Source organism: Odocoileus virginianus, chromosome 23, assembly GCF_023699985.2.
Source record: "Odocoileus virginianus isolate 20LAN1187 ecotype Illinois chromosome 23, Ovbor_1.2, whole genome shotgun sequence".
In the NCBI taxonomy this organism is placed as follows: Eukaryota; Metazoa; Chordata; class Mammalia; order Artiodactyla; family Cervidae; genus Odocoileus; species Odocoileus virginianus.
In genome coordinates this window covers 48,060,228-48,073,394 of record NC_069696.1, presented here as the reverse complement: position 1 = coordinate 48,073,394, position 13,167 = coordinate 48,060,228, and the positions used below count along the sequence as shown (strand labels likewise).

General features: G+C 42.3%; 1 protein-coding gene across 3 annotated transcripts in view; it reads right to left on the bottom strand.

The window, feature by feature from the left end:
• The window catches only part of GNPTAB (N-acetylglucosamine-1-phosphate transferase subunits alpha and beta), an 85,604-nt gene that overhangs the window by 50,389 nt on the left and 22,048 nt on the right, over positions 1-13,167 (bottom strand). For all 3 annotated transcript variants that reach the window (XM_020881148.2, XM_020881150.2, XM_020881149.2), the window contains exon 2: positions 4,443-4,528. In XM_020881148.2, coding sequence (XP_020736807.2) covers positions 4,443-4,528 — 86 coding nt within the window. The remainder of the gene's footprint in view (positions 1-4,442; positions 4,529-13,167) is intronic.

Below are 13,167 nucleotides of genomic sequence, written 5' to 3'. Positions count from 1 at the left end.
CTGAGGCTTTCATTCTAACCACAGACCACTATCTTAGTCTCCAGATGAGAAGGAAGCCTTTATCTTAGAGCTGAAGACTAAATAAGTGATCTATGATTCAGAACCAAAGCCGTGGTGACAGTGACCCCAATCTTGTTTTAATCGCTTTAGTTTAAAGGAATATGAAGGCACCTAATAGTCCCCTGGTTCTACATCGCACAAAGCAGAGAAGAAAACTTAGACCATAAACAGCATCTGAGAACCAGAGCTGCACGAGATTTCACACTTCATCTAATGTCTGCATTTCAGAGATGACAAAACTGAGCTCCAGAGAGACTTACCGCCTGCCTCACAGTTAGTAGCAGTACATAATTTATATATTCACTTGGTACTGGCATATAGAATGGGATTTTTTTTTTCATTCAGGGACAACATTAAAAAGACATGCAGAAACACTAGTAAAACACTGAAAACTTCCTAGAAACATTATGGCTATTTTAAAATATACTAGAACATATGATGTAATGGTGCTTTTCTTCAGTCACTAAGTCATGTCTGACTCTCTGCAATCCCGTGGACTGCAGCACACCAGGCCTCCCTGTCCCTCGCTATCTGCCAGAGTTTGCCCAAGTTCATGTTCACTGAATTGGTGATGCTATCCAACCACCAACATCCATGTAATATTACCTTTTCTTGTCATCAGCAAAATTAGGTAATTTTGAAATATCCCTGCATAAAAATCAAACTACATTTTAACACAACCTAAAATTAGGAGGGGCTTCCCTAGTTCCTCAGCAGTAAAGAATCCGCCTGCAATATAGGAGACTCAGGTTTGAGCCCTGGGTCAAGAAGATCCCCTGGAGAAGGAAATGGCAGCCCACTCCAGAATGCTTGCCTGGGAAATCCCACGGACAGAGGAACATCGTGGGCTACAGTCCTTGGTAGTCACAAAGAGTTAGCCGCTAAACAACAACAATTATAAGAAGTACTGAGAACACACACATGCTCTTTAGAAAGAGAACATGATTGAGAGAGCTGACCTCAGTACCTAGATTATGTGAGCTGATTTTCCTTCTAAAAGTTCTGAGGCTCTGTTAAGGCTGAGAGGTATGCGTCAGTGCACAATCAGCGCGGGGACAGCATCAGACAGAGCAGGCTGAGTACTCACAAATGCTGGGGTAAAAAAAGACAGCCATTTCGAGCTTTTCTTAGGACAATCAGCGCTGTTTTAAAATAAAAACTGGAGAAGTAGGAAGATTACGTCTCATTACGAATCTGTTAACGCAACAGTTCTCATGGTGTGGTCACCAAACCGGCAGTTTCAGTATCACCAGCGAACTTTTTAAGACATGAAAATTCTCTGTAACCCTGCGACCTACAGATGCATAAACTCTGGAGGTGGGGAGAAACTCCGTTTTGTCAAGCCCTCTGTGGAATTCTGCTGCACACGGAAGCTTGAAGACTGCTGTGTTAAGGAATGATTTTCAGACTTTTTAGGGTCCAGACACTTCACGCAATTAAAACTTCTTAAGGAGCCCCAAAGCTTGTTTAAAGGTTTTTATGCCATTTTTTTGCCATTTTCAAAAATTAGTCAGACATTCAAAAAATATTAATTCATTTTAAAACAACAGTAAATCCCTTCATGTGCTGTTTTAAATGAAAACAGTAGTATTTTTCAAAAAATGAAACAAAAGTTCAGTGAGAGGCATTGCTTTACATTTCTCCACATCTCTTTAATGACAGGAGAAGCAAGGAAGCGTCTCAATCTTCGGTATTCAATCTGTTCCCAGATGTTGTCTGGGTTGAAGAAAACTCAGGCTTACAGATACACAGTTAGAAAGGGAAGGGGCATTTTAATAGCCTTTTCATATAGTGCTGGATATTATTTGATACCACACCAAAATAAGTGATAGTTTCTTAAAAATCAGCTGCAATGTATAATCTGAAACCATATTAGTAAACTTTTTGTGCTTTTACATTAAAATCCATAGGTCTTTCTTGCACACGGAATGGCTTTTATCTGTGTAAAATTCTATAACATCAATACATTGGTTATCTGGAAAACAAAAGCTTACTGAGTTATGCAGCTCAGCCAAATGGTGACGTATTTCCTGAACTTTCTTACATAATATTAACAAATGTGATTTTCTTGGATTATGCTGCAAATCTAATCAAAGTCTTTATATAATATTGTGAAATGTTAGGCTCACAGGGGTGGAAACAAGTTTTCTTAAATTCTGATTTTCACTTGAAAGCTCAAATTTTATCACTGGCAATAATGACTTTGTTTCTTTCCCTTCCAACACAGGATTGCTTTGTTCACAGCAAAGAAAATATCTGCCAAATATAACCAAGCCTGAGTATTGACACTGTCATCTGTCCTTGCAAGTAATAACAGTGGTGATCCATGAAATAAACCAAGTTCAGGTTGCAACTCAAAACAACTGCATGAGGGCTTTTCCTCAAGACAGTCACCATTTGGTGCTTGATGTGTGCTTTCTGTTGCATCGCACACAACGTTAAGAAAATGTGTACTCACAGGGCCAAGATATAATCAAATTAACGTTTCAGAAACACTCTTAAGCAAACCCAGCATTTTTCTGACCCCTGCAGAGAGGATAATGGTGCTGCAATTGTACCCACCATGGCTTTCACACGATGAGTGCAAATAACGCAATAAAAAAGACAAGCAACACCTCAGTGTTGTCATAAAAGTAGCTTTGGTTCCACTGCCGCCCCCCCCAACTGCCCCCCCATCCCCCATTCCCCGGGTCTTTGGAAACTGTTGTTTTAAGAGCTCCTAAGAGAAAGATCTAGAGTTTCCCTACTTCCTTAGGTACTTGTTGATAAGCTATCTCCCCTACTTGACTGCAAAATGCTTTATAGTAGAGAGTCAGACCTCAGCATCTAAAACAGAGTAGGGCTCAAAGATTCAACCTTAATTGAAGGAGCAAATTCAGGGATGCCACTAACACACAGGATGCTTTAAGGACTAAAGAGGAAAGCTTTAAGTGAACTCAAGGAATCCCACAGCCCTTCCTTGCTGAGATGTTTAGGACTATAATAGTGCATACATCTAAGTCTAATTGGCATAGCTTTTTTAAAAAACTACTTATTTGATAGGAACCACACAGGTACTCATAACAAGTGGATGGAGGTGCCAAGCAGTAATTCTAAACAGAAACAAGAGCTTCATATAAATTGCTGATGTAGTCTAGAGGCACTCCCAGAAAATGTTCAAGGTGCACCAATCAACACCTACTACTAGTTATATTTTTACTAGATTTTCTAGTTCAGTGCAGGTAAAGAGGAGGACTCATGGACTCTATTCTCCAGGGAAAATAAACAGTCAGGATCTAGGGAAATTTCTGATTATGGTCTTTTGATAGTTAGACAGATGTCTTCTAAGAGGTTAACTGTCTTTACTGGCTGCCCCACGTTTGTTTTTGGTCACGTTTGTTTTTGTTTTGTTTTGTTTTTGGTCACGTTTGTTTTTGTTTTTGTTCTATGCCCTCCAGCGACTAGCCTTGTGCCATTACAATGGAAAGGAGTCAACAGATACTGCACAAAGTAAGTCAAAAAGGAGACAATTCTGTTCTCCGTTCTTTTTTTTTTTAAAAAAAAAAGGACAGACACCAGAAGAATCCAAAACAAAAATTCATTAGCCATGGTTGCTCTGGGTCAGGGGAAATTCAGAATGAGGCAGAGATATGCTTTACTTTTTACTTTTCTGTATTGCTTGAACTGTTTTCAACCACAGACATATATTGCTTTTATGATATAAAACAATGCAAGTAACAGGCAAAACAGGAAAAGAGCCTGTGTGATTCATTTCAGCTGGGAGAAGGGAAGGAGGATGTTGGAAAAGATTGCTTGCACTCTGAGGTGTGCCTCGTGAGGCAGGAAAAAACCTCCAAGGAAGAGGAAGGGTGAAGGCGGCATCCAGGAGTGGCTGCACCAGGAAGCTTGGCCTTAGGGAGAAAAAGAGCCCACGTGTGAGGTTCTTTTCTCCTCCCCAGAGCGAGGCAGTAAGGTGTGGTCACAAAGGCATGTGAGGGTCCTGGTGGATGCCACAGCAGATGCCCTGGTTATTAACACAGTGATGGGCAAAACACTGGCTGGGGCTTGGAACTGGCTACAGAGTAGCCATCTAGCTTTCTCATCCTAGGGGGATAGAATTATCTTTATCTCACACAACTGGGTCAAGGACAGAGTGAGCTCATGTAACTTAAAGTACTCAATACTCAGCAAGGCAGGATTGCTCTTTGAGAATCAAAGTTGTCATCCGGAGAAACGTGAGGATGGATTACAAAGTTCCTTCACGTGTGAGTCGTTTTAAACAAGCTAAATCATACCTACAACTTGGAAAGACCCCTTCAACTGTTCCATATAAAGCATGGGTGATTTCACAACTTATCATTTGAGCCCAAATAAGCTACTCTCCAAAAGTGGTTTCTTCTCACCGATTCTGAAAGGACTTCCCAGCAATGTTGTCTCTGTAGGAATCAAACAAAACATGGTATTGATCCCGGCTCCATTCCAGAACCACCTAGGGAAAGAAAGAAAAAGAAACAATGTTTACTTTACATCAAATATTGAAAGTATATAACTTTCATTTCATCTTAATTTCATTAAGGATTGCCAAAGGACTCCCAAGGCAATAAAAATAAAAGTAAAATAAAAGTAAAAATAAACAAGTGGGACCTAATCAAACTTACAAGTTTCTGCATAGCAAAGAAAACCATAAACAAAATAAAAAGATAACCTACAGACTGGGAGAAAATATCTACAAATGATGTGACCGACAAGGGCTTAATTGCCAAAATATATAAGCAGTTCATGCAACTCAACAACAAAAAACAAACAATCCAATTGAAAAACAGGCAGAACTAAACAGACATTTCTCCAAAGAAGACATACAGATGGCCAACAGGCACATGAAAAGATGTTCAACACCGCTAATTATTAGAGAAATGCAAATTAAAACTACAATGAGATACCACCTCACACAGTCAGAATGGCCATCATTAAGAAGTCCACAAATAACAAATGCCTGGGAAAGCGTGGAGAGAGATGAACCACACTACACTGCTGGTGGGAATGTAAGTTGATGCAGCCACTATGGAAAAGAGTAGATTCCTCAAAAAAAAACAAGGAGGTTCCTCAAAAACTAAAATAGAACTGCCATATGATCCAGCAATCCCACTCCTGGGCACATATCCAGACAAAAATATAATTCAAAAATATACATGCACAGTATGCTCACAACAGCACTATTGACAATAGTCAAGACTGTAAAACCTAATATCCATTAACAGATGCATGGATAAAAAAATGCAGTTTTATACACACACACACACACACACACACACACACACACACACACATGGAGTACTACTCAGCAATAAAAAAGCAACAAAATAACGCCATCTGCAGCAATATGGATGGAACTAGGGATTTTCATACCAAGTAAAGTAAGTCAGAAAAAGGGAGGCAAATACTATATAACATCATATATATACATATACACACACACACACATATATATATGTGGAATCTAAAATATGACACAAACGCACTTTTAAGAAACAGAAACAGCCTCTAGACATGGAGACAGACCTGTGGCTGCCACGAGCGAGCGGGTGGGAGACAGATGGAGTGGGAGTTTCGGTTAGAGGATGTAAACAGAACAGGTAAACAGCAAAGTTTTACTCTATAGCACAGGGATCTAAGAGAGGCTTCCCTGGTGGCTCAGCGGGTAAAGTGTCTGCCTGCAGTGTGGGAGACCCAGGTTCGATCCCTGGGTCAGGAAGATCCCCTGGAGAAGGAAATGGCAACCCACTCCAGTACTCTTGCCTGGAAAAATCCCATGGACAGAGGAGCCTGGTGGGCCACAGTCAATAGGGCTGCAAAAAGTCAGACACGGTCTTCCCTGGAGGCTCAGATGATAAAAGCCTCTGCCTACAATGCAGGAGACCCAGGTTCAATCCCTGGGTCAGGAAGATCCCCTGAAGAAGGAAATGGCAACACACTCCAGTACTCTTGCCTAGGAAAATCCCATGGATGGAGGAACCTGATAGGCTACAGTCCATGGGGTTGCAAAGAGTTGGACAAAACTGAGCAACTTCACTCACAGGGAACTAGAGTCAATATTCTATGATAAACCAAAATGGAAACGAATTTTTAGAAGAAGAATGTATATGTATATAAATGTATAACCAAATCACTTTGCTGTACAGTAGAAATTAACATTGTAAATCAACTATATTTCCATCAAAAAAAATTTTTTAATAAAGAATTGCTAAAGAAACAGGTAAAGCAATCAAAATTCATCCATTCACTCAGTGCCTGCCCTATACTGTGCTCCATCCAAATGAATAAGCTACAAGGATAGTCAGGGACTGCCCTGGGGGTCCCATGGCTAAGACTGTGCTTCCAATGCATGGAGGCCATGGGTTTGATTCCTGGCTGGGCGACTAAGATCCTACATACCATGTGGCAAGGCCAAAAAATACAATTTAAAAAAATTCCAAAGGATAGTTATATAATTATGTAAATAAAAGCCACAGCTTCTGGCCTGTGGAAGGGGGAGGGGAGTCAAAGGGATTTAGTGCATTGTGATATGAGGACTGGGTCTTGGAGAACCAGTTCACAGGTAGGGAGAAAAGGTCAGTGCCAGGAAAGCATGTTCAGTGCCAGGAGGGCATGTTCAAAGGTTGGCAGGCAGCAACGGGGGTTGTTTGAGGGCAACTGTTCCGCTGGTTTTGGCTGGATCACAGGCAGCACCTAAAGAGAGATGGGGCTGGGGAAAGGGAGCCGGGCCCTGAGGTGGCCTGCCGTGCGTGCCGTGGGAAACGGGGGCCCTGGAGGTCTTCAAGGCAGCTACACGATCCATCCAAAACACAGGGAGCTTTTCAAGCACAGAACACGAGTTACAACAGAAGAGCTGGACAAGACATGGGGGATGGTGACCTCACAGCCTGTGAGCTTTCAGCTGACCCTGCTCAACACTTCAGGAGGAAATGGAAAGCTTTGGATAGGCGCTCCCTCACGGGTGCACCCCAAATCTGTAAACCTGCCTCACACGTGAAAGTGTCCCCCGTCCTTGCAAACACCCAATCTCTGTCTGGATCTCAACACCTCATCTTCTCAAGACCTTGCCTCCTCTCTCTTTCCCTCTCAATAGGGTTATTCTATTAGCATATTGGCATATTCCAGCATCTCAGGGAAATGTCCCCTCCCCTCCAAATCCCCTCCATCTTAGTCACTCTACTCTGAACTTTCTCTTTAAGGGCAGCTATCTTCAGAGAGACATCTCCTACCCACCCTCCAGCCACTCCAACCCCACTTCGTTCTCACCCCTTCCCTGGCCCTACCAAGGCTTCCACGCTGTCAAACCCAATGACAATTTCCTGGTTGCGATCTGACTCAGCTGGCAGCGTCACCCAGCGCCTCCTTCTTAAACCACTTTCTTGGTTTTCCACCCATCACGCTGGTGGCTCCCTTTCAGTCTCCTCTGCCAGCTCAATCCCACCTCTCTGACCTTTTAAGGCGCCCTTTCATTCTGCTCCTCTTCCGGGACGGCCTTCGCTCTTGCCAAGGCTTCTTCTGGGGTCCCGCTCTACCAACCTAGGATGTGGCCCTGATACACTACGATGACCGTGGGAGGCCCAGGCACTTAGATTTCACTCCAGCCAACAGAAGAGAGGGCGAGGGAAGACGAGCCCCTCTTTTGAGGAGACTTTCAGGATCTGCACCTACCCCTTCCATTTTTATGGGCCAGAGTGCCGTCACACGACATCTGGCTCCACCGAAGGCCCAGCGGACCTAAACGAGCTACAGCTGCTACTGGCTTCTTCCTGTGGCATTCAGACTTTTCAAGGCCTGGCCTCTGCCTACCTTCACAACCTCCCTTCACTGGGATGTTTCATAAACACCCCAAATTAACTCTCCCACTCGAAGCACTGATTCAAAAACAACTGATGTTAGGGACTTCCCTGGCAGTCTAGCAGTCAAGGCTCCACACTGCCACAGTGGGGAACACAGGCTCAACCCCAGAGGAGGGAACTAAGATTCTGAACGCTGCACAGCACAGCCAAAAAAAACTTATTTGAAAAATAAAAAAATCAAAAAATAAATAAAACAACTAATTTCAAAGTGTGCTGAGTCTAATGCGCCTGGTACCATATTTACAAAGAGAATTAAGCTAAGTTACCTGACTTCAAAGAACTACAGTTGACATTTTTAATAAAGAACTTTATTGCAGGCTACAGCTGCACTGAGGGAATACCTGACTCTTTCCAGGAAGACACCGGGAAAGACTGCCCTGGAGAAGCAACATCAGCAGAGTCTTAAAGGATACACGGAAGTCTGTCAGCAGTTCATCTGGGAAACACGGAACAGTGGAGGGATCTGTTCCCAGATAGGGGAGAGGGGAGTGAAGGGGAAGAAGAGAATCAAGGCGATCGCCAGGTTTTCAGCGTAACTGAAATGAGTAACTGAACACAGACTAGGGCCACTTAATGACATGGGAGGAGCAAGTAGACAGAGCTGGTGGGACTCGAGTCCCACTTTAGTCATGGTATACTTGAGGTTGTAAGGGCGTACAACGGGCCCGTCCACCTGGACTTGCAGACTCCCAGAGGAGGAGAAATAGGCTCTACCTTGGATACTGAACAGCACCGAACCAATGACAGGCACATAGCTAAGAAATGCCATCTGCCTCCAACTAATAAAAATAAATAAGTAAATAAATAAAAATAAATAAATAAAAATAAAAATATAAAAAAAGAAATGCCATCTGTTTTGCTAAATATATAATAGACTATGTATCTATATTCAGTAATACAATTGTATGTATCTGTATCAGCTTATGAGCTCAAAAGGAAGCGATTCTCCATCAATATTCCTCTGTAGCTTGCAAAAGGACAACCAATATATCTATTTTTCTTGTAAAATAAGCCACGAAAAATAAAGCTCAATGTAATTGTCCTCAGTTAGTAGGGCCACCTGGAAGGTGGGGCGAAAACAGCAGAGAGCATGAGCTTCACCAAAGTCTGGGCAACGCTGATGTGCTCTGTGTGAACACAACGTGCCTTCCTTCATCAGATAAATTAATCTCTCCATCTCCAAACCACTCCAGTGTGTTGGAAAGAACAGCAACAGTGAAGGGTCCTTCTCTAACACACTTAGGAACACTCTTGTAGTGCAGAGGTCTCCACTCTCAGACCTTGGGGGAGATGGAAGGAATGCTGGGTTATTACTTGGGATGCGGGTTTTCATCCCAGCTCTGTCGCTTTGAGTGACCTTTGCATGCGTGTGTGCTAAGCTGCTTCAGTCGTGTCCAACTCTCTGCAACCCTAGGAACCATAGCACCCCAGGCTCCTCTCTGGCCATGGGGTTCTCTAGGCAAAGAAGACTGGAGTGGGTTGCCATGCCCTCCTCCAGGGGATCTTCAGAACCCAGGGATCAAGCCTGCAACTCTTTCGTCTCCAGCATTGGCAGGCGGGGTTTTTTACCACTAGCATCCCCTGGGAAGCACATGAGTGACTCTGAGCAATTATTTAGCCTTTTTGGCTATTCCTTCATCTGTATAATGAAGGGGGCCTGACCAAACTGTCTTTGAAATCCCTGCCATTCCTAAAGTCTAGACTTAAGGAGGTACCCAACTGTGTGGCTATCACAGGGTCCTCCTATGCCCACATGTCAGCTCCGTAAGGACACTGGGTCTCTCCCTGTGCTCACCTCCTCTCTGGGTCTTCTGTCCTTGGTCCTAAGCCCATCAACATTTGAACTTGATTCTCTTCCATCATAACTATTTCCCTTTCTGCTATTCCTGTCAACTAAACATTATTATGAAAATCTTTTCAAACTTTTTAGATGAATGAGTATTATGCTGTCTGAGGAATGAAAAAAGGAAACTTGTAAATCAAATAAAATTCATCTAAGGGTTAGTGTCAAATTATTTTCTTAATATTATCAAGAGTAGAAATCTGCGCAATTATAAAATTGTTTGTTCTATATATACACCTTACAAACACATTCCAAACAACAAGGAAGCCAAAAAAAAAAAAAAAAAAAGACTTACACGTGGAATTAGATGGTTTTCAGCAATTATTAGCAGTAAACAAAAGACAAATGGGTTAGAGAAACACCGACTATTGTAAAATCAAGCCTCTGTTCTGGCACAAAGCCTTTCCATATGCTTAGCCCAATCTGAATGCTTCCTTCTCAGAACTCTGAATAACTTCTATCTCTACTACTTATTTGGAAATCAGTTGTCCACTGCCTTGTAAAACCTCTGGCCTTGCGTCATTTAGCTTTTTTATTGCTATTTGCCTTTCATCTCATGTTAGTATCTTGACAGGCCAAACTGCTTGAGGGCAGAGAATGACTTACAATTCTGTTAACTATAAACTCATTCTCAGCACATTATATACCATTTTCTTCTTAGTAAATATTACCTAGCTACTGCATAGGTAGTGCATAAGAGAAGGCTGGATCTGAGAACTTGGGAGACTCCTAAGAAAACCTCCCTGCTCTCTGGTCTGGGAGCTGTGAAATGCTGGGTAAGCTATAAATGTGTGGGCCTCAACTTCCTCAGCTAGAAACTGAGTACTCAATCTATTTCATCAATCCACTGTGCTGCCAGAGCAGGACAGCGATTCTCCCCTGACGTGGGCAAACAGAAGGTATGCCCAGGAAGCATGCTGGGCAAACAGCTGGCCTATCCACCTGGACTTGCAATTCCCAGGAGGAGAAATGGGTTCCACCTTGGATATCAAACAGCACCAAACCAACGACAGGCACACAGATATGAAAGGCCAGATATTTTGCTAGAAAACAAGGGTAAGCAAGTGTAACTTCCAACACATTTTATAATGGCAAGACATTTGAAACATTATATTGGTAGTAATGCAGAAATTTTATGAGAAACTCGTGATAAAAATACAAGATACAACACTGATCTTCAAAAAATGTCCTACATGCCATTTTGAGCTATTCCACACACAGAGACACACACACACACACACACACACACACACACACACACTCCTACACTATTCTTCTCAGAGTACTTCACTCTGTTACCAACGGTAGTTCATTGGTAAAACTTTAAGACACAATAAACTGAAATGCTATTTATTAAAATACTACATCAACTCTGAAGTAACATATAAACAATGTATTATTAATAAATAATTTATCTAAAAATCATCTAAAGGTAGTTTGTTCTACTAATTCGAAATGTTTTTTACTTTTACGACTCCATTTTAATAATCATGGCATCCAAGGTATTCAAGATCAATTGCTGGTTAGTTTTACAACATGGCAGCGAAAGTGAGTCTCAGTGTGCTGCGTGCAGAGAAAGGATGCACACACGCTCACCAGCTCCATTATGCCCGCACACCCTCCCTCTCAAATGAATCCCTGCATCAAGCTACCAGCTGTGAGGCAGGGACTACAATGCCCCAAGAGAAGCTCCTGGCCAAGAAGCAGTGTGTGTGGAGGAGCCGAGATTTAGGCAACCCAAGTCCTCGGTCCACGCTCCTGCTCAGCCTGGCCCAGCCTCTCTGAGCATTGCCCGGCCGCCCCCTGGCTGCCCCGCCAATGCTTGCTTACACAGAGCCAGCTTTGTCAAATACACATTCATGAGTGTGGTCATTTAACCAGCTGAAACTGGTGTGTTTACCATCCCTAATTCAATGGCCCAAAACTTTCCCTAGCATGTTTATAAATAACCACAAGTCACATAATGAAAGTTGTGTTTCTCCTTAACATTTGTATAATGTCTAATAGTCCTTTAGCTGGTTTTTGCCCACAAATGCTAAAATTTTCAGATGGTAAAACTTTCTTCAGTTTTAAAACTGGTGCACACTTTTGCTGATGACTTTGATGGTCCCGGAAGAGGACCGAATGCACGCCTGTGGTAGGATCATAAAGAATGAAGTGTGAGCTCTGTAATCCTTTGGGGGTTTCCCAGTCAAGGAAAGGAAGAAGGGGGACTTCCCAGGTGGTCCAGTGGCTAAGACTCTGAGCTTCCAATACAGAGGAACTGGTTTGATCCCTGGTCAAGGGAACTAGATCCCACATGCCATGATTAAAGATCCCGCAGGCGGCAACTCAGGGCACCCAAACAAATAAATTAAAATAAACCTTTTTTTAAAAAGGGAAGGATGAAAGTAATTATTAAGAAGGGAACCAGTATACAAAGCAAGGATCGTAAGATTTACAATCAGAAGACAAGAGTTTAAATCTGGCATTTAATAATAAAATTCAGGGCACTTCTCCATTTTCAACTTTTTCTTGTGTAGAATGAGGATATCAACAACACCTAGTTCACAAGATTGTTTTGATGAAGCATGCAAATCCAACAGGGCTGTACAATACTCCTGCCAACTGCTCGCAGGTCTCTTAGAGACAGCATTTACATGCTACATACAATATAAGCTGTTCGCTTGTTTAAATATCTGTCTACACCTCTGCGAGCAACTCAAATCCAGGAACTTGATCTCTTTCTCTTGTCTTTAGTCCCACAACTTTGCACAGTGCCTGGCACAAAATTAATAAAACTTTCTAGAATGAGTGATTACGGCTACTAGTTTTATAAGACAAAACACCTTAGAACAGGTTACCGCTCCATGGTTTCCCACCAGAATTTCCTGCTCTCAGATCCAGTCCCAAAGAGTCAAGGTAAAAGCTAAAGGCTGGAGTTACAGAGATGGCAGCATACAAGGGTGCAAAACTCTCCCCATTAAAACACACATCCCCTTCTCAGCATCTGAAGTGTAGAAATGTGACATGCGATCTTATAAAACTTAAGATGCTGAGGCTCTCCAATCTCAAGCAGCAAGAACTCTAAGTAACTCTGACAGAGATTTTCATTCGTTGATAATCACATCAGAAGTTTATACTATTCCTAAATTACAAGTTCTTCACAGTTTCTGAGAACCAAATATACTTTGCATTAAGAGGCGCTAAATGAGAGACCAAGATAACTTAAGAGATATTCTAAGTTCTATTTTTTTTTTCTTTTTTTACTAATCCACCTTCTCCTTTGATACCAATCAGAAAGTCAAATCTGCTTATCACCAGTTTTCTAGCCACATTTGATGAAACATGCTCATTTTCCTGCCTCAGTCCATTAGAGCTTCTCTGACAGAATACTACGGACGGGGTGGCTCATAA